The sequence below is a fragment of the Prunus persica genome, chromosome G2, assembly GCF_000346465.2.
Source record: "Prunus persica cultivar Lovell chromosome G2, Prunus_persica_NCBIv2, whole genome shotgun sequence".
Taxonomy (NCBI): domain Eukaryota; kingdom Viridiplantae; phylum Streptophyta; class Magnoliopsida; order Rosales; family Rosaceae; genus Prunus; species Prunus persica.
In genome coordinates this window covers 25184374-25206525 of record NC_034010.1, presented here as the reverse complement: position 1 = coordinate 25206525, position 22152 = coordinate 25184374, and the positions used below count along the sequence as shown (strand labels likewise).

At 37.9% G+C, this 22152-nt stretch overlaps 3 protein-coding genes across 6 annotated transcripts; 1 reads left to right on the top strand and 2 right to left on the bottom strand.

Moving 5' to 3' along the window:
- Positions 2108-2963, top strand: LOC18786823. Its single transcript, XM_007218403.2, has one exon. The coding sequence runs from the start codon at positions 2217-2219 to the stop codon at positions 2790-2792; it is 576 nt and encodes a 191-aa protein (XP_007218465.1). The 5' UTR covers positions 2108-2216; the 3' UTR covers positions 2793-2963.
- On the bottom strand, positions 3098-12409 carry LOC18785444 (SAC3 family protein A). 4 transcript variants are annotated; one of them, XM_020556917.1, is made up of 14 exons: positions 11961-12401; positions 11765-11839; positions 10437-11267; positions 9282-9944; positions 8148-8249; positions 7495-7592; positions 6848-7025; positions 6190-6684; positions 5927-6067; positions 5455-5514; positions 4959-5089; positions 4169-4302; positions 3843-4078; positions 3098-3589 (listed from the first exon to the last, which is right to left on the bottom strand). In XM_020556917.1, exons 2-14 carry the CDS (start codon positions 11822-11824, stop codon positions 3491-3493), a joined length of 3228 nt encoding a protein of 1075 aa, XP_020412506.1. In that variant the 5' UTR covers positions 11825-11839; positions 11961-12401; the 3' UTR covers positions 3098-3490. The 4 variants fall into 4 exon arrangements, with proteins under 4 accessions (XP_020412506.1, XP_020412505.1, XP_020412507.1 ...); XM_020556916.1 differs by having other exon boundaries at positions 11765-11836; positions 11961-12400; XM_020556918.1 differs by having other exon boundaries at positions 6848-7022; positions 11765-11836; positions 11961-12400.
- On the bottom strand, positions 14860-21766 carry LOC18787245. The gene is made up of 4 exons (XM_020558425.1): positions 21504-21766; positions 20526-20775; positions 17802-20425; positions 14860-17701 (listed from the first exon to the last, which is right to left on the bottom strand). The coding sequence occupies exons 2-4, from the start codon at positions 20547-20549 to the stop codon at positions 16381-16383; spliced, it is 3969 nt and encodes a 1322-aa protein (XP_020414014.1). The 5' UTR covers positions 20550-20775; positions 21504-21766; the 3' UTR covers positions 14860-16380.

The window sequence follows — 22152 nt, the reverse complement described above, 5'->3', positions numbered from 1 at the left end:
TAAAATGATCGAATATATTTGCATTCAGATATATAGCAAGTAGCAACACCTTGACCTGAAACATGTACGGGTCATTAAAACTAAAATATTGTGTAATTTGCTAGTAAGAAGAAGTAGCTGCTGGATAGTGTTTAAAAAAAGTTCAGGACCTTCAGCTCATCTAGCTAGTAGGTTTGGGTATTGATATAAATTTATAGTAAGAGAATAAATTGCTTGCCAAATTTATACCTTTTCATTTAATTTACTTTAAATAAAATGTGCCGCATTCATCTCATGCTTTTACTACGAGTAGGTTTGGGGATTGAGTGCTGCAATTAAGTGTGAAACAGTGGGATAAAACACAAGAAAAGTATTAGAAGAACACTAATCAACTTGGTTGCAAATTGTGCACGTTATTAGAAGAACACTAATCAACTTGGTTGCAAATTGTGCACGTTATATTTATTGGTTTGCAAACACAAGAAAGTACTTAAATTTTAATAATTTAACGGATTCAAGTGATTTTCTTGTAAATATGAGTTTTGAATGAATATCTACAAAATAGACGATTTGGATTAGTGAAATACAAGACGGAATCGGTCCTACAAAAGTATCCCAAGAGTTGAAGAGTCACTCTAAGTGTTCTAGAAGAAGGCTAACTATTGTGATTTGTTGTTTTTTTGTCCCTCTCCATATTCTTCTTCCTATTTACACCATCCATTATTATGAGACAAAATTTGGGATTAGGACATGGAAGAGAATGACATCCAAAGATTTGTTGATTCAAATAACTAAAGCGCACATGTTGATTTCTGTCGTGTCAAAATCACTAATTAAATCTTTCCTATACCGACAAACTAATAGTTTTCAATCCCAGTGTATTTCCTTCATGATTGCAATTCGCAAATGAATGCAATTCTTTCTTTAATTTACAAGTACGTATGCCATACACAAACAGACACACAAAATTAAGCTCGATGTGTTCTTCTGGTAATCGGGTGTAAAGAAACGGACATAACACAATGGATGAACATGGGCACTGGTCGACCAATAGTCGTCTCGCAAGCCGCCAGGCTGCCGGTAGCCCAGCAAATGTGTTATCATAAATATACAACTCTCTCGCAAAAATAGATAAAAACTAACAAAAGAATCATGAAATCTAATGTCCCCGTCTATATATATATATATATATATGTGCAAAACACGTTCGGACTTTTAAAACATTGCATGCATACCCTCTTGTGGCATCCTGCATATTCGATATACATCTTAATCCATGTGAACTTAATTACTACTTGTTTGTTTTCGACATCAGCAGCTCAGATTAATGCTTAGTTGTTAAGGCAAAAACATTGCATGCATGCCCTCTTGTGGCATCCTGGTTGTTGTTAAAAGTAAAATCCACATAATTAAGGAAATGGGTAAATAAATAGTCCAACTTCGTTAGGTTCACATTTTCCACACAAAAAACTTAACAAAAAAGAAAATGTGATAGTGAACGACGTTATCCAAGGGTAACTTGACTATAGGTCTTAATTAGCTAGGTTAGTACGTTTCATGTATTTATAGCCTATGGGGGATGCTAACTACTACCTAAATCATTAAGCCAACTCTCTAGCTAGGTATCATATAGAGGTGGGTTTGACTTGAAATAAGACCCCTATTGGTTTAAACCAACTCAGTGTCTCTAAAGGAAGACTTTTACAGATTGTTTGGCAACGTAAGATGCTTATGTTGTCAGACTGTGAATCTGAATCATTGATCAGGTTGAATATGTTATTCAGATTCACAATCTATGAATATAAGCATTTGTCTGGTAACACAAATTTGGCAATAAAACATTACCCTTGACGAGCCATTTTGAAATTAGCCAAGTGATTATTGAATAATTAATCTCATTAATATATAATTCAACCTTTTTTGGACCCTAAATTCGTGACTTGACTTGTGCATAAACCCCATCGACTTGTGCATAAACCCATCGTGGTTATTGGGTTGGTAATTGGCCCATATATCACCTAACCCCAAGACTAGCCCGAGTGGTGCCCGCCTCCCCGGGGCACCAAATTAGAGGTCCCAAAAAAATATTAATAAAATCTAAAAGATTTAAAAGGTCAGAAATTAAAGATTCTTTTTTTTCTTTCTAAAATACATAAAAAAAGCAATATCCAAGAGAGATTAGCTTATCCAAACAGAAAGCAGAGAGAGCTGCAGAAGCAGAAGTATAAGCAGCAAAAATGGCGACAATGCCACCATCGTCTCTGCAACTCTCGAACCCATTCCCACTTGCGTCTTCATCAACCAAATCCCACGAGCCCAAACCCCTCCTTTCCTTCACCTCCCGAGCCACCGACTCCGAAACACCGCCCTCCGAGCCCTCGTCCGAATCTGGGTCCGACCCGGATGACTTCGACAGCAAGCTGAGCCAAGTCCGACTCCGCTACCGCAGCGGAACCGGCAAGAAAGCGGAGCTCCGGAAGACCAAGAAGTCGAAAAGCGGGTCCGGATCCTCATCCGGGTCCAACTTGTACCTTCCACCGGTGCCGCTTAAGGAGCCGGCGTCGGGCGGGTTGAAGGTGGATTTCGGGTTCAGTCCGTACAGCGAAAGGGTGAATGGTCGAATCGCGACTCTGGGGTTAACGGCGTTACTGCTGGTGGAGCTGGCGACGGGGAAGAGTGTGCTGAAATATCATACGCCGTCAGTTGTGCTGATTCAGGTGTATTTCGTGGCGGCGGTTGCAGCTGTCTATATAAAGTATGAGAAGGAGAAGGTCAGTGTGTGGCCTCAGTCCTCTCCGCCGCCTAAAGATTGAATCTTTGATTAAGCAAATTAATCATATGTGATTAAGTTATTTTTTTAATTAAACAAAAAGTGTTTAATTTTTATTTTTGTAATGCCATCTTTTTTGGGTCAAAAATAGTGTGTAACCCATTCTGTAATTTAACCTTTGAATATAAGATTACTTCACTCCTTCAAAATTAAACAAATTAACCTTTCATTTGTAACACTAAACCACCACTTGGTGTTACAAATTCACATATGTTATGACACGGATTAGTTACACTGGTAACACACTGTGTCAGTGTTCTTCAGAGATGAAATTTCTCAAGGCAGAAATAATCTTTAAAAAAATAATAAAGCATTGATTAATCTAAGAAGATAACTGGAGAATAATCTTTGGATACAAGAAGAAAACTTTAAAACTTTAAAATTTTCTTATTCTTCTTTCTCTAGTATATTTACCATATTCTTCTATCATCACCCCGAAAGAAAGAACGAAAATTTGATACTAACTACTGGCCTAAGCCCCAAAACGGGCATATTTCTGGGGAAATTCGGATTCTTTTTCATTCAGTGATCTATTTTCTCTAAAGTTACAGGGGAACCCCAAATGCCCAATCGGTCTGGGATGCCCACTCTTTGTTGCGCATTTTAGATTGTGAAGGCAGAGCATGATCTTCATCTTCAACTGCTCTCAACTAGAATAAAATTTCGGTACATACAAATTGGCTATAAAGGTGTCCGTGTCAAAAAATCATTAACAGCGAGATTCGCGTCTCCGTGGGACACCGCATCGGTCTCTGGCATGTAAAGACTTGAAGACGTTGGCTGCACATCAAACAAACTCATTTGGTGAAAATACTGTCTAAATACAAAATACCTACTGTAATTGTTACAGCTAAAACTAAGCATCCAACTGCTAATGCTTCATGCCATCTTGTCTTCATGCAAAGGACCGTAGGTTCAACCGTACGTTAATGTCTTTAGCATACTTTGTTTCAAACTCAATTCCATAAAAGATATTTAGGACTACAAATATCTACATCCATGTGGCAAAAAAAATGGTGTAATTGAAACCTACCTTAGTATCGATCTGCATTTCTCCGTTGTTATCTGCAATAAGGCATGCACCATGCACTTTCAACCATTCAATGCATTCATCCAATCCCTCTGAATCCTTCTCCTCACTTCCCTCATTTGCAGGTGCAATGGTGGTAAATCCCAGGATTTGAGCAACATAAGAAACAGGTATCGTAGGTCGATATGATCGACACATGCAGCTCACTGCCTTATACCGCATCTTTTCAACATAAAGATCTGCAGAAAGGAGAGAAATAATGTGAAATGATCCTTTCATTTTATCCTTTCACATTCCTAAATAAAAATAGTTTCATATGAGATGCCCACCCATAAGGCAGGGGCTCAGGTTAGAAGCTGTCTTGTAGAGCCTGAAGAACATAACATAATTCCCTGAAGTCACAGCTGCACGAACTGCAAGAGCATGTTTAACAGCTTCATCCCTTTTTGCTTCAGCTGACAAGCTAAATTCAACAACATTTAACATTATATTTCAAAGTCATCTTACATTATCTGAAAAACTGAAAGGGGAAATATCACTTTAGCTCAGCTTATTAAACATCATTTAGCATTATATTTCAAAGTCATGTCCTATATTTCATCACATATGAATTGAATTTGAGTATTCCTTATTCTTTTTATTTTTTCCTTTTTTTGGCCACAGAGTATCCATTACTAACTGTATCATAAATCAGGTACCCATTCATTAATTGCTCAAATTTCAAAACAGCCATGAGCTTGTATCCCCCAGAGTTAAGGAAATATAGGACATGCATAGTGTGACCTAGTGCAAGAGTGTGGGCATCATGCACACATGCATGTGTAGTTAGTACTTCAAAAATAAAATAACGTTGCTGGTAGACAAGTAAAAGACAACCATTCCGAACATCCATGACATCCAAATAATTTTGTAACTTTTTGTTTCCCAAGATCTGCCAAATGCGCATCTTTCATAAGCTAAACATTAAAATTATCATGCCGATGGGATGAACTCCCCCCTCATGACAAGTTTTTGTGGAACTTTAACAAACAAAAAAGAAACACTTAATATATTTCTAGTAATGAGCCAACACATAATCTCCATACGAAGAAAAGTCACTTTTCTTTGAGTTTTACTGACCTTGCCATTGATGATACAAGATCTCTGTTATTATTTGAGTGAAGGATAACGCAAAGTAAGTTGTATGCAGAAAACTCCATATGACATCCCTCAATACCTTCAGCATAGAGAGATTTCAACTGTGACTGGCACTGAAACCACATGAAGGTCGATTATTTGACACTTCAGCTTATGAGAAAATAAATAGCTTTAAAAATTGAATTATTCAATAGCAGTATTTGTTCTTTTTAATTCAGTTATCTTTATTTGTTTTTTCCCTAAGAAAAGGTAAATCAATTTGTAATTCTATTGGATCAGTTCATTCATATCGCCATAAGTAAACCAAAACAGTTATAAAGACAGTATTGAAGTCAAACTAATCAAATTTATTGGTTCTCTTAGACAAGTCCCAAAACCTCCCTTGTCAAGGTAGTTATTATAGTCTTCCATAGTCATCTTCTTAGTCGTTGATTCTTGCCATAAAGTGTTTATTTTCAACCACAGTAAGGTCACCAACCTGATTATACTCCGGCAGATCCCCGACTTCCAATGATAAGCGAGCATGGGTTTCATATACCTGAACATGATATTAGGTGGAATGAATGACATAAACTGATGTGAACATGACTCTGAAAAGATTGTATGTCGGTAGTTGTGGGACAAAAGAAAGTGTCTACAGTAAGAGAATTAAAAATTAAAAAATTAAAACAAAAAACAAAAAATTTAAAATTATATATTGTCAATAGATGAAGCCACGTTTGACAAACAATGTGATATTAGGATCTAAAGAAAGCATATGGCATTAAGGTTAGATATAAGAGGGGATTAATGCACCTGACTCTAATTAGCTGAAAAAGGCTTAGCTGAGTTTTTTAAAGTAGTCAACAGTCCGTTTGAAAAATAGGATAGTTGGTCAGCACAGGAAGGGTAGATAAACTAGAGCCCCATATGATAAAAAATAAGAAGAGACCAATAGATATCAAATGTACCTTCACTGTTAGGTGATTGCGAATTCGTTGGACAGTCAAATCCTGACGAATGGACTTCAACTGGTCACATTTATAAAGGTAATTCTTTTGGGAACTTTGTACCATAAGCAGAGCTTTTTCAAGAACATCCTCCGGCCTTACCTGTCAGGTAGAAAGGATTCCTTAGCCGATTAATTATATCACACATGGAAACCCACCAGTTCATTTAATTTATTCACCTCAGACAGTTCATAAAAGAAAAGGGTGTGAAATATAGATCTTACAGTCGCAGGATCAGGTGCAGAAGTGAGGCGCAAATAACGTTTCTCAATTTCCTGGCAAGTCCCCTTAACAGTAAGAGAATCCCAGTCAATGTCCTCAACAGCCCTGCTGCCACCATCTTCAAAATTTTTGCTGAGCACTAAGGCATTAGCCCTTCTGGTATACAAGTTTCCGCCACCAGCCTTTTTCGGTTTGAAGTGATTATTTTGTGCTCGATGTCCTTGCACTCTTTCAAAACGCCTAGAGCGACTTTCACGTCTCTTTCTTTCCTCAGGTGAGTCCGCAAGGGCCATTGCTCCAGCGTAATATGCTGTTAAACTTTCTTCCCTATCACTATCACTAGATGCATCACCATTCTCAGCAGTACTTACACCATCAGAAAGACGCTGCTTCTTAAATGGCTTCTGGGTCATCTTACTTGCAGTTTTCTGCTCCAGTGAAGCAAACTTTCCATTACTTGTATTATCACCCTTGACCCCAGCACTCCCCATCCATGGCTGCATGTGTGAACACAAATTATATAACTCTAAGCTAATCAAGTATTATGCATAGATTATGTATATTTCAGATACTAAAATTATAAATAAAATATACATCTATAGTAAGACAATTGGTCCTTTCCAAGAATGAATAAAAAGGAAAGGAAGAAAAAATAATTACCTTTCTTTCCTTATTAATGACATGTACCCATGAAAATTTTAAACTATCATTATTGACAGATGCTGGTTTCTCAACTGGCTTCTCCTCTGGTAGAGGTTCCCATCTACTCCTGGATCGTCTACTCGGACTTCTATTGTACTTTGGCAATGACGAAACAAGGTTTGAAGACTGTAAACTGCTGCACAACAAGAGCGGGTCAATGTTCAATAAATTGGGACCTGAAACCTTACAACTTCAACCGTGTAACAAATGTATCATGTAACCAGAACTAACAATCATTTGTAAAATTAAATTAATCAACGCACTAGGACAGAGTAGGTGAGAAAATGTGACAAAACAACAAACCAAATCTGACTAATGGGCTGATCACTTCTGATACAGTGGTTATCAAAATATTCATAAACTACTTGTTCATATAAGAATTTTGTATCTCTAAACGAGTTTCCCCCACCACCATTTGAAGGGCCATACAGTCTGTTTATCACCAAACTTTAAAATATCTTTGTGCATACTCGAGATACAGTTGAAAAGTACTTAACTGGAAATAAAGGTCCAGCAATTATAGAGTAAATAAGTTCAAGGTGGATAAATGCATTGTGAGCTTCACATTAACACAGAGAGAGAGAGAGAGAGAGAGAGAGAGGTACTCTTTATTAACAGTATCTTCATTTGGCAGTGGGAAAAGAGGCTCAGTATCCCAGTCTCGTGTGTAAAGTGTACCATCAGCTGTTGCCTTGGTGATAATCTGAAAAGAAAATTAAGGACCTTTACATACCATATGCATCCTATCCAAAAACACATACGTATAGAGAAAATAAACTATTGCATGTATCATGTCCATGAAACTAACATAGAGTTTCAGCAGCACGCCAGAATGTGCATCTGCCTCTCAAATTGCAACAAAAAATTTCCAGACATACAGATGCTCAAAAGCAAAATGGTTCCTTGATTCATAAACATTGCACTAATTTCTACCATCAAATGAAAGCAATCTGGAAATTGATGGGAAAATGATGTTCATAGGCATGTGTGCTTCATATAAAAATATTATGTGGCAGGAAAAGTTTAGGTTCATAGAAAAACGTTACATCTTGCAGAGAGCTTAAGACTCAAAAACTTTGCACGCTTGATATGTATAATGGTGTTTATATTCGTCACTACATATTAGATAACAGTTACTAAGGGTGGTTACAATTAAAAGCCAAAAATCAGGCAACTCATGCCAAAGAAGGGACAAGAGGTCATGAACATGTATGATTTTACATTTGCCAAAGAATAAATTCTAACTGATTCGGTTTACCTCCTTCATGACAGACTGACAAGCAGCCATTTGTGTATCATCTTTACAGCGAGCCAAAGCCCTCTCGACATAACCACGCAGTGACTTAGGAAACATACCAGGCTGAAAATGAAAATTATATATATAATAAATAACACATCATTGGCTACAGCATAGATTATTAAGTCATGAACTCGAGGAGGAGAGAACAGAGACACACATAGCTCCAAAAATAGTGAAAACACATCATCGATAACCCTGTTGGTAGCATATGACAAGCAATCTCCAAAAACTCATCCTTATAGCAATGCAAAATAATTCTATATTCAAAATGAATTAAGATGCTAAAGACATGTACTACACCTAAACAACACCAAGGGTTTAAAACTCAATGATCAACCGCAACCACAGTTAAGCCCTTACATAGCTAAAATGTATATGTTTGCTAGATTTTGCATCAGTTCTTGGCACTTTAAGAGAAGGAATGACATTTTATTTTATTACTATCAAACCATATCATAATGCAAGCCCTGAAAAATTACAGATGGCTTTAGGGTTAAATCATCCTTCGTATTTAGAGGTGTAGGTTCATCTCATGTTATTTCTATGTTTGAAAAAGTACTCTTCAACTGAAAAGTATTAGAGGAAACAAAAGGTCCTTTCATCTATAACATTACTAGAACAGGATTTCCCCCAAACCCTAAACCCTCTCCACTTTTCACTTTACAAGAGCACACATTTCAAAGCCATCTGCCTATTTCAATAATTATTTTTTGTGGTGGCACTATATGCTGCTCCATCACTATACCATTTTTTATTTTCTTTTGAGTGAGAATCTTGCACATGCTTGCATTTGCAAAAAGTTTGTAGCAGGAAAACCCAATTTATCTTATGCTATAATTTAAGAACCATGCAAGGTATATGACATAACACGCTTGCAACCTAGCAAGAACACTTTTAAAAGGAGCACAAATTTCACAGTACCTACTCGTAACATCTTTCTGAATGAAAAGATTGCAAGCAATGACCACGGAAGCTTTGCTTGCCTTTTTGAATAACATTAAGTTTGTATGTATTTACTAGTCAATCTGGCAAGAAACTCACTAAATCTTGATATTTAGAAAGGAAACACAATCATCAAAGCAAAAGACATACCTTAAGTAGAGAATCAGCAGTACAACTGGATGTCACCTTGTCAACCGGCTTTGGCAGTGAAACACTGATATAAGCAGGTTTTGCTGCTGATGTGGTTATAGAGCTATCTTTCTCAGTTTTTGGTAAACCCAAGTTCAGATTTGAAGTGATTCTAGGGTTTGTTGGAATCTGCAGCTTATTTACTCTTCGTGTATCTACAGATGGAGCAGGTTGTGAATGTGATTGGTAACTATGAGACGCATGGGATGGAACAGGTTGTGAGGGTGATTGGTAGCTATGAGACGCATGGGATGGAACAGGTTGTGAAGGTGATTGATAGCTATGAGACGCATGGGATGGAACAGGTTGTGAGGTTGATTGGTAGCTATGAGACGCATGGGATGGAACAGGTTGTGAGGGTGATTGGTAAGTATGAGACGCATGGGATGGTACAGATTGTGAGGGTGGCTGGTAAGTATTGGACACATGGGGCACCTGCTGGGAAGCAGGATACTGCATGTTGGGTGCTTGGGAAAATGCACTTTTCTGTTGATCCAGAAAGCTATCATAAGAAGTTTTCTGATCCAAAGGCTTTTGAAAGTGTGGTTGCATAGGACTACTGTGGTGAATTTGAGATTGAGAAGTAGGAGCCCCATGATTCCAGTAACCATCATGAGCACCAGACTGAGAAACCAAAAATGACAACAATAATTAACTAACTAAACATATTTCAAAAGCATAGTCATGATTATAGAAGAGAGATTTGAATTTGCGATCAGATCAATAATATCAGATACAACCATCAACTGTAGTGGTCAAGAACATCATGGAAATCTATATAATGGTTGGTTTAAAACAATTACAGTATTAATTGTAAGTTCTAAAGTGATGATAAAGAACAAAGATATAAGACTAAAAATGAAAGGGGGAGGGGGGCAGTAAAAGTTACACATGCCATGATGCACGCTAAGGCTGTAATACAGAATCTGAAAGTATAACTACCTTTGCACCAGCAATAATCTTGAAGACAATATCACTCAATAATGACAACTTTAATGATATGGAAACTAGGGCATGGATCATTATTAGAAATGAACAATACACCGTATCAAGAAGAGTAATCATATGAGGGCATGTAACTTTTCCTAAAACCCCTCCACGAAAGGAAATTCAAACCTGCACTGATGGCAATTCAGGTGGACTGGGTTCTGGCCTCCAAGAAGGAGCGTACGGAGGTGGTGGTGGTAGCTGGATGTCTGAGGTTTGATACCCAGTGGTAACACCTGGAACCGGACATCCCACATTGGGTGTACTAGTAACAGAAATGTTCTCAGTCCCAGGAGCACAGCTGACTTCTGTTTGACTGTAATAATCTGACCATTGCTTGTAGTGTTGCTGGTAATTTTGTGAAGTGGAAGTCGCAGTACCAGAACTATATGCAGCACTGGTATCTGGAGCATACTGTGCATACTGATTAGAGGTATAATTTGCATAATTTCCGCCATTCCAAGCAGTGGTCTGATTATTGTAACCGCTACTTGAGTAACCTCCAGCTGTCTGATAATCAGCAGGATTGTAGTAAGTGCTTGAATAACTTGCAGACCCAGCATAAGACCCTGTATTCTGAAATGAGGAAAGAGGCTGATAAGGAGCACCTGTATTTTGATATGCTCCTACGGGCTGTGGGTAGGAAGTGTTGGATTGCTGCTGATAGTTGTTATAGTAACCTTGGAATCCTGTGCTTCCATAACCATATGGATCCGCAGAATTTTGGTATGAAGCATAGGTATTGTAGTCTTGTGGTGTATTTACTGTTCCCAAACTCGATGAACTACTCCCAGGTGGCTGTGGATGCTGATCATATTGATAAGTTGAATGAGAATGAGTCCCATTATCTGTGGAGCTATTATCCACCCTATGAATGGTCCATGATGAGGCTTCTGAACCAGTTGTTGAGGGAGGATATGAAGGTGTCTGTCCTTGGCTTGCGTTAACAATATAGCGATTCTAAAACACAAATAAATGCAAAACCCTGTTAATCCATGTTAATATCCAAGAGACATTATTCAACTAATACTAATATATAAGAAAAATCTAAACAAAGTCCAAAAGAACTAAAAATGGCTATCATAAATGTTGTTGACATATCGAGTAAAACAAATGGGATATAACAGATGCGAAATCAGAGACAACAAGATAATGTAGGCAGGCAACGTAGGCCACTTGGTATGATAATTTCTTGCTCAAGATAATAGCACCCAGATAACCGTTTGACCTAAACTAAAAAAAAGTTAGTCTTTTACAACTAAACTACCATATGCCTGCGTATGCATAGAGATTAAATGCAAAATCAAAGTTCAAACACATTCTATATGGCCACCAAAGCTGTTCTCGTCAAAGCAAACCTCTAACACTAAAACAAAGCATAAATGGAAGATCGTACTGTTAAACAGAATTCAATACAAAAGGCATAAAAGAGAACAAGTTGGTGTATTAGTAATTACCTCAAGAGAATTGGGGTCCAGTGGAGCAACGGTCTCAGTATTACCTCCTTGGTTCATCATTTCTTTAACATCCTGCTACATAACAAAACCAAAATATTAAAAAAACCAAAAAACCAAAAATGAGATGTCAAAATTTCAATAATAAGCTATAAAACCCTAATTGACTGCTAATGAAAATCGATCCTCAGCTCCATACCTTCAAACAAACATCACTGTGTCAACCTTGAAACGCAGTTTGACTTATGCGAAAGCTGATTGATGGAATCGAAGGCAAACAGGGTATAGGAAAACCCAGAAAATAGATTGAGATCAACAACAACGAAGAACAAGAACAACCAAAAACAGAAAAAAAGAATTTTCACTATTAAACCTAAGTATTGCACCAAATAGTATGTACGAAATTTATAAAAAGCAGGAAAATTAATAAAAACTAGAGTCAGATTGGCGAGAACAGCGACAGAAATATGCGGATGAAATTTCTGAAAGGGATGAGAAAGAGAGAGGAGGAGGAGGAGGAGGAGGAGGAGGAGGTTGGGGTTGAAGTTTCAACCGGGGGTCTAGGTTGGGTCTCTTGGGTCGTGTTTGCGGGTTTTGGGACTTGGTGTTTGGCGGTAGACGAAGATAATTATTTTTGCAACTGTAGATGCTCTTTCTCCTTATTTTTATTTACCCAAACTTACCCCTTAAATTTACCATTTGCCACCACCGCTGTTACTGGTAAATATAAAAAATTTCAATGCACATTTCCTACTTGTTTTGTATTTGTTTTATTTTTAATCAGAGCCGTTTATCACAAATCCCTTTAAAATTACCATTTGGGACCTATGTTACTACTAAAATATAAGAAAATTCAATGTACATTTCCTACTTGTTTTGTACTGTTTTGTTTTATTTACATTTCACGTTCTCCACCTTTTACATTATATATAAATTATGAGACATTATCACAAATCCAATAATCTTTATAAAAAAAAGGTCATTTGATTATATTTTCCCTCCAATTATATATATTTTTCGTTATTTTAATGCCTCGTATTCAAATTTTAATTGGACAATTTGCTGAGGAGTAGGGCGCTTGATGCTGAATGCATGCACGCACCGATCTCATATCATATTTTTACAAAGTTTTGTTTTTATACCATACGATTATAATTAGGCAACGAACTTTTTAATTAATATTCTACTTTTGTTTCTGAGATTCACGTTTGGGTTGTGGATTGATCAATGACCATATATAACTCTTCGTTGTACATCTTATGACCAACACAAAAAAGAAAAAAGGTCTCAAGTAATGTCACCTCATTTATTACTAAAAATAAGTATCATTACAAATTAATAAGTATTATTATAAATAGATAGGGTTAAATATTGTTTGACTGTCAATTCTCAATTAAAGAAGTATTAATGTGTATCACTTTTTAATTGCCAAAGTATTATCGAAATTTAAATCTGAGATCATTGATCTGCAAGTAAAAGTTTATTTTTCATTTGATTTAGGTGTCATTGGCATTTAAATTGGTTGCTTGTACCCTTTTTTTTTATTGACGTAAGCTTGGAATTGGAATGGAACAAAAGAACATGAACCGACAAACTGCAAGTGCAAACACAAACAACACGATCAAACTGGAGTGCACTTGAAGTTGGATTGGAGTGATCAGATTATAGGGCGCATTTAGAAGCACCCTTTGACAAATTTGGGCACACAAAGATTGAATAACAGAACAAGGCCCTCTACTCTACCACCAATTATGTCTACGATGGGCCTCTAACAGGGCCTCCCTCCAAATATCAATACAATTTACTGAGTGGACAGTGGGCCGTATTATTGAAAATAACAGCCCAAATGTGTAAAGTTTGAAACACATATTCGGGATTAAAAAAATTTTAAAAAAATAAAAATGGATAAAATTGTCCTTATTTATTTTTGAATTTCCTAAGGAATCCTTTACATTTGCATGTCTTTGATTTGAAAGTTGAGAAATTTTTCTGTCTTTTTTGAAAAAGATTGGGCTTTTTTCAAAAGTGAAAGTTTTTTTGTGGCTAAAACCTAAATTTACTAATTTGAATTGCATTATCTCTTGAAAAAAAAATATCAATTTCATTCTTATTGGAGGCCAAGAAAAATCTCTTTTTTTTTTCTTTTTTTTTTCCAGATGTGAGTTAAGCAAGTTGGTCAAGATAAATCGACAGTCGCCTTAAACCAAAGTTCGATCCCTCTCCTTTTACATTAGAGTAATTTAAAATATTGCATATGTCAAAGAAACAAAAAGCTATTTTCGAGATATAGAAAAGCCCAAAAGGGGAAGAAACGTTTGAAGTTTCTAACTCTAATCTCAAATCTTGGGTGCAGGAGCAAATTCGCTCGATCAATCTTAAGTAAGAATCTCTTTCAACAAAGTGGCGACTGAAAACCTAATTATATTCCAATAAAAGGAATAAATAGTTAAATATACTTATATGTTCTGCACCATATTTTATTATTTTATTCCATTGATAATCTTGGTCTGCTTCTTCATTTAATTAGACCGCAATGTGCTTTAATAGGTTGAGCACTTTATACTTCACAATAAATCAAGTGAAAAGTCAAACTTATATTGCATTTGACTAATTTCTCCTTTAAACCAAATTTCCCGCTAACTTCCAATAAAGTACGGGCCCTACTGTGCGTATTATTCAACAACTCCAAAAAGGGCCAAGCAAGGTTGTCATTTTCTCCCATGAAGCTTCAACCAATCAAGCCAATGATGGCCATTAAAACACAAGCAAGACCTACCAAGACTTGGATTCTCACTCCTACATCTAGTAATTTTATGATATTCTATGTACCCTGGGTTCCAGCTCAAATAGGAAAATGCAGCACCTGCTACAGGTTCTATGCCCACAGTTCTTTCATTTCCCCTGTGGAGCCCATCAACATAACACCCACTTTGGGAAAAGAGTAAAATTCCCCCACTTAAACTGGGAAATCTTGAAAACTTCAAAACCAGTCATCTTGCACAAAATCAATGAGGGAACAAATCCCTCATGACATCTCTCGGCTTTACCTCTCAAATCATCTGCAACCCAGAAGTTATAGTTTTGCTGTGTATTATAGATTATGGACCAAATCTTAATTATTGTTATTATTATGGTTAAATTTGGAGGCAGAGGGCAGTTATTTTACAGGTAAACAGGATCCAACTTCAACCCTGTTGCTGACCAAATCAGGAAAGTAGCACAAACCAAACACCATAAGAAGCAAAATTCTAGCTCAGCATCAACACCATCCCAACCAAAAGCAATGTTTCAGTACTTAGCTTCATCAATCACTATGCACTTGTCTTGAAACTCCCTAACAACTTCATCTGTGCAACCTACTCTAAAAATAGATCCAAGAAGTTCAAAGTCAAAAGCAACCCAATTTTTCTCAGTGCAATCAAATGTTAGCAAATGCCATGGGAGAACTGTCTTCATCAGTGTAACCAATTATGTAGCTGATTTTCCGGAGGATATTGCTCATTTACAATGTAAAACCAGTAATGCATCAGGGTTTTGATTCTGCAGAAGAAATTGCACAAAGACCTCACACCCGCATCAGGAACTCCAGGAAGTACGTAAAGAAAGTAGACCATTAATATATCATCTTTCTAAATTTCCTACTACAACTATAGCATGTCAGTTACCCAATTCAAGAAAATAAAGAACACATCAGAAAATATACTCCAGAACAGCATTATTCACCCATGAACTTCTGTAAGACTCCATAAACATTTTATGAGGTAAAAGTCCAAGAGCTAAACCACTAAAAAGCTTAACAGCAGATCCAGAACTTGCCGACTTTGCACATAAGAACTAATAGAACAAACTTCTCCTACACATTCAGTCTCCAGCATTTCTGCATATCATTACAACCTCCCAACAATATGATGCTCTATACTAAAACCATGTACAAGCCCCGAACTTCTCTGCCAATCACGGCAGATCGCATAATAAGGCCTCATGAAAATTTTCAGCACCAGGGAACAAACTGTATCAACAGGCTTCTCATCTGAGGTTAAGTATATCCGAGCATGACATTAGAGTAATTGTTCATGCGATGGGAAGATGGACATGAAGGAGTGCAATAGGCAACATAGTTACTAGTGGAGCTTTATGGCCTAAATACTAGTTAAAAGTCATGACAGTTCCTTGTAGGGTACCTGCCCTGCCTCACCAAGTATCAAACCAATGCAGAAACGTAACTCAGAAACTTAAGGAGAATCTCTGTATAAGCATTTAAATGCCTCAACTCAAAGAGAATGGCCTTAAGAGATATGATGTACAACCAAGACCTATGACAGTACAAAACTTGCTAATGAAATTCAGGCAAATATGAGCCTCATGAAGAACTAACCACCATAGTACCAGATGCAAGCTACTTACAGGGCAGATACCAGTCCCAAGACCACATAGAATCATAAGCCAAACTTGGAACCGGAAAAAGGCCCTCAGAACATTAGACACACACAGAACGGCCACTTGCCTTTAAAGCCAATAGAATGTCCCAGACTAACCTGTAAAGTGACTAATCTGTGTCCTGGTCCACCTTCTTCGCAGGAACAACCAATCCCAAATTCAAGGTCATGGCAGAACCAAATTCAAAACCTTTTTCTCTTCACCCGTGACATATCATCAAACCCACCATCGTGCCAAGCCTGCCCACCATGCCTGTAATTTCCGTCTTGGTCCTCAATGCCTCTCATTCTTCTAGGTGCATTTCCTGGCCGATTCTTAATCCTTCTGTCAAAGTCCCTTTCCCTCAAATTCCCTCTTTCTTGAAACTCAGTATTATCATCTGGGCAGAACCTCAAAGGCCTAGGGCCATCCTTTGCATTAAGATGAAATGTCTCGCCATCAGCACCATTATAAGGAGGCCTAAATGAACGGACAGGTCCACGTCTCTCACCAAACCTTCGTCTCTCATCACCATTTCCATCAGCACCAAGCTCGTGCAATCGACCAGAATGCATAGGCCCCCCAAAGTAGTCATCATTGTTTGGCCTTTCTCGAGGATCCATGACATCAAATCTCCTGTTTCTGAGTAAAACCCGGCCAGAAGGACTTCTATTAGGAATGACAGACCTTGGAGGACCATGGTCCCTTCCAGAATCCATATCCCTCAAATCATTGGGCGGATTCCTTCTAACAACCATCTCACCAGGAAAACATGGGCCATCAGGGGATCTAAACCTCTCCATCCTGTAAACTGGTGGAGATCTTCGATGAGTCAATTCTCCAGGCCCACCAAACCCATCTGGGGATCTTCTTCTAGGAGAAGACCATGGACCGGGAGAACGAGTCCTGGACCTTATTGGTGATTTTGAGCGAACTCGAGGAACCCCTCTTCTTTGGACAAAAGAAAAGTTCCGATTTCCTCGTCCAAATTGACCATCTATTCCCTCATACGAAGACTGGGTACGAGTGAACATGGGATCTGCATTATCATCAGGAAAACTCCTCATAAACTTCTCATTATGCCTCATTCCAACCAAATTTGAAGCATCTTCACCAATGCATCTAGTTGGGCTAATATTTCTTGGATTTCTGCGAGCCATGTGAATGGCATGTGTTCCAACAGGAGATCGCCTCCTTGAGGGTATACGGTGGTTGATTGGTCCATCATTTTGAATCTGCCTCCCTCCACGACCTGTACTAACATATGCACTATCTGAACCCATATTATAAGTGTTATATTCAAGGTCAGCATCAGAAACATCAGGTGCATATTTATGTCTGGGTACACGATAGTTTGTTTGATTATTATAAATCTCCGAAGCAAAGTTACGATCAGAACCCCAATCACCGCGACTATTCATCCTCCCTCTACCACGTCTAAAACCCAATCTAGCATATCTCAGTGATTGATCTTGGTATCGCTCCCTTGAAAATCTGTGGGCATTATCAACATACAGTTCACCTCTGGAAAAAGGGACAAAGGTGGAAGAATTAGGTTACGATACAACTATAACGCTCAAAATCAAACAAAAGAGTAAACAGAAAATCAGGGGAAAATAATCACCTCCCTCTAGGATGTATTTTATCTTCCTCCGGTGTTACATCAGGTAATATTTCTCTTCCAACTACTCTTGATGGCAATGGTAGTCCTGAAATAGATCTTGATTTACTAGGAGAAACAGTTGAAGATCGAGGCAAAGTTATGATCCTGCTCCGTTGTCCTCCATTAGTGGTATCCTTAGCAGCATTATCACCACTACCAGATGTTTTGGACAAATTTGAATCACTCAATGGTGCCAGGTCAGTTTTATTAACATCCAGCTCTGTACCATGATCATATCCTTGGCTTTCATTAGTGACTTGCTCGGAGAACTCTCCATCCTGACATTTCTGGGCATCCTCATTCCCTGATTGATCAAGTGGTTCTGTTCCCACATCCTTTATGGACCCTTTCACACCAGCTCCTCTGGTTAGCTTTTCAACAGCCAATGTTTCTTGCAAACACACATCTTTATCAGAGCCCTTATCAGATTTATCATTAAGAACTACATCAAAAGATTCTTTATAATCACTGTTACTTGTTTCAGCAAGCTGATCTGTTTTGTTGTCTTTAGCCTCAATATAAAATGAAGTAGGATGAGCATTGTTAACAGGTCCCACAAAATCCGTCTGGTTATTATCAAAATCACCATTATCAACATGTTCCGCTTCTCTTGCGTTGCATATGAGTTCCTCTACCGCAGTCTGCTCAATTGAATCTCGAACCTCACCGTCTTCATAATCATCATCTTTAGCATCTTGTTCTGTATCAATAGCTGTATCCAAAGCATGATTACCATCTGATTCATAATCAGAACCATAAGAATCTTCCAACATATCTGCTGAGATATTTATCTTTTCCTCATCACTGGAAGAATCCTCACCACTTCCACGTGAATCAAGGGGGTGATCATTCATGAACTTCAATTTATAACCGCGGTCAACATTATCATCTTCAGTTCTCATACTGTTTCCCTTAGTGTCAAGACCCAGAGTTACAGCAATTTGCTCTTTGCTTTGACAAGCTTCCTGAGGTGCCTTTGCATTCAAGCTTCCTGTATGCTTTGTCAAATCCCTACTCATAGTCAACTCTGTTGAACAAGAAGGCTTCCCTGTGGACTCTGTTAAACACAAAGGCTTTCCAGAAAGGCAAGACATCTCTGCAGTCATAGGCAACGTCATGTCACTAGAACAATTATCCAGACCTTGTGTCACATGCTTATCCAGATGAACTGATGTCCCTTCAATGGAATTTATGGTTTCTTGATTATCCACAATACTTGGTTCAGATTTTATGGATCTAGGATCAACCAACTTTTGGGTGCTCATATTTGAAGACTTAACGGCTCCAAGAGTGCACTGCTCAACAACTGCACGTTTCCCTGCTCTATTACTATCTAAAAATCCCGTACTAGTGGATTTAGCTATGTTAACATCCAGTTTGACACTCTCATCAAATGGTTCTGATTTTACAGTTCTACGATTACCTGTGTTCAGTGTTCTAACTGGCCCAGCCAATCTAGGCGAGTTTGTAGAAGAAATCACCCTGTCCATGTCCAAATCCAATTTACTGCATGCACTAGAAGTGTTTTGACACTGATTCAACTGTGAGCAAGATGAACTAAGCCGTAAAAGAAGGGTGTCATTGGAATTACACTGCTGGCTAGCAAGTGCGGATGAGACGGTGATATTAGTTCTGTTCTGACTATCAACAACGGTCTGTTTTTCTGAATTGACACCGGCTCCAACCATTCCAGTTGAACCAATCAACTGCTTTGCATCACCTGCCCCACCCGTTGCATTGATTCCGTCAACACATTCAGAAGCATCACTCACAGAATCTGTCCATGCATCCATTGGTGTATTCAAATCCCAGTTTGCCCGCCATGCACGCTTGTCAGCCCCATCAAGATTCAAATCTTCACCATTTCCTTTGCACTGGCTGCTGTTTTTTTCTTCGCTTAAAGACAAATTCAGTGAAATAGGCAAGTTATCCTGACTCCGCTGACTCCCATCACCGCCACTGTTTTGGCCTGTCAAAGCTGGAACAAGATTTTCCTTTAAACCTAATGATAATTCAGTACTCTCAGCAACAGCAGGAATTTCTTCTTTACACTTCATTTCTACTTTACTTTTGCTATGCATAATCTCCTTCCCCAAATTACGCGCATGAGCTTCATTTGGTGCTAAAGTCAACTCACTTTTCCCTAAGGTCACCTGAGAAGCCGGATTATCAGCCAACACAGGCTTCCCTTTCCTCTGCATGTCATCCAAAGAACCCGAGTGAACTGTGGGGCTTGGTTCTTCAACTTTGACTCTAAAGAGATTATCATTGCCTCGGGCCACCTTAACATTTGTAACATCAGACCTTCCTCTTCTATAATCAGATTCAGAATACTTTGTTGTATCAGAAAATCCAGAACTGGTTATGCTAGCATATGAAAGAGTCGACCCTTGAGATGGGCTAGATTGTTCCTTCTGTAGTGAATCATTTTTTGAAGGAAAGGAAGATGATTCTTCTGTTTTAGGAAACAAAGTTGGTTCTTCAGAAGGAGGTGAAGGAGGCCTCATTATAGGAAACCTCCTTTTCTTGATTGGAACACCTGCAACATAATCACTAGTTTTCCGGATAACGGGTTTAACCCCAGTCTGCCAATAGAAGATTTAATTGATCAATATTCAGAAAAACAATAAATTCGTACGAGACTCTAATCTCAGTTAGCAGTAATTTGGAAAATGAAATAAACACCTCTTCATTTCCTGATACAGGCATGACTCCAAGATTTCGCAAGCTTATTATTACCCTTCTTTCTGTCTATAAATAAAATTCAATAGCATTTAGCAGGACCTCGATGTGATTCTGAAGTCAATTTCAACAACTGCACTACGATATATGCAGCTAAACTTCTATTTTCTACAAACCAAATTCAGTTAGCTACAAAGACCACGCGGTTTCTCTGAATCTTCTAGCTATCACACACTCAACCAATTTGAAGCTCCTGCACACAAGAAAAAGTTAAGGACCTTAACAAGAGAACCCAAAACAATTACAATGAACTCCAAGATAACACAATAAATTCTCAGTCAACGACATAAACTAATCAGGAAAATATGATATAGACTACTGTAACAATTCACACATATCTGAAGACAAGTAAAGAACACATCATGGCTGATCGGTTAATCGAAACAATAAAAAAAATAGTTTATTATATTTTTCCTTGACTAAGTCCCAGATTAAAAGCACAGAAGCAATCATCCAAGATGAACATATAAACTGAACTTGAACATAACATAATATTCAATCAATTCTCCAACTGTAAGGTCATTTTCAGGTATAATTAAGAAACTAAGCAACCATGTGGACACCAATTAAATCCTCAATCAAGCCCACAAAATACAATCAATTCCCAAAGCCTAAACAGAAAAGCAGACCGTTTTTGGGCAGTTTATGTTTTAATAAATGAACCCACGAAACCAAATCCAGGAGGTTTAAAACGTTCCAAGCAAAAAAAAAAAAAAAAGAACTTTGGATGATCCATTAAAAAGAAAGTTTTCTGCTTCACAAGTAAACATTTTTACAATCCACAAACGCTTAAAAACCAGCAATTGCCAAAAACACACCGACGAATCCGATGGCGATGAAACCAATCAGATCTAGTTAAATCGACGGAAACAAAACACAATTTGTGAAATTGAAAACACTCCAGAAGATTCCAGGAAATACCTGAAATCAAAATCACAGACGCGTTGACGAAAGTCGAAAAATGAAATCAGAACAAGAGAACACAAAGATCGCAGAAGAAGAGGAATAAGGAGAAGGAATTTGGAGTTTGGTCAAGCTCTGAAACTTCTAGGAAATTGAGGAGGGAGGCGGTTGTTGATTGAAGAAGAAAAGAAGGAGAGAAAAAGAGAGAATCTAATCTAATCCAAGGAGGTGTGGTTCCCACTGTTCCCTAAATTGTCAGCCTTAGGGTTTGTGATTGTGCTTTTTTCTATAATTGCGGTCTGAGTTTCCATTCAAATTTATTTTAAATTTATTTTTTCCATGGACTACTAGGTCCGACGACCTCACTCTCTTTCATCTTGCCCTACTCGCTTGACACGTGTGTTATGTACTCTCGCAACTCGCATCGTATGATGTATCCATCGAATCTTAATTTGACGTGTTGCGCAACTTCCCTACCCTTTCCTCCAAGCAAAGGTTCGTCAAGAGCTTCCACTTTTTTATTTAACCATTTTATTTTTATTTTTTATGTTTTCCTTTTTTTCGTTATAGAACTCTTTTGCTCTCACCCCAAGGGAAAGGAAAAAGCTTCTTTTTATGGGGGGGAAAAAAAAGACTAAAGAGGAAAACGCTGTGAAAAACCCACTAG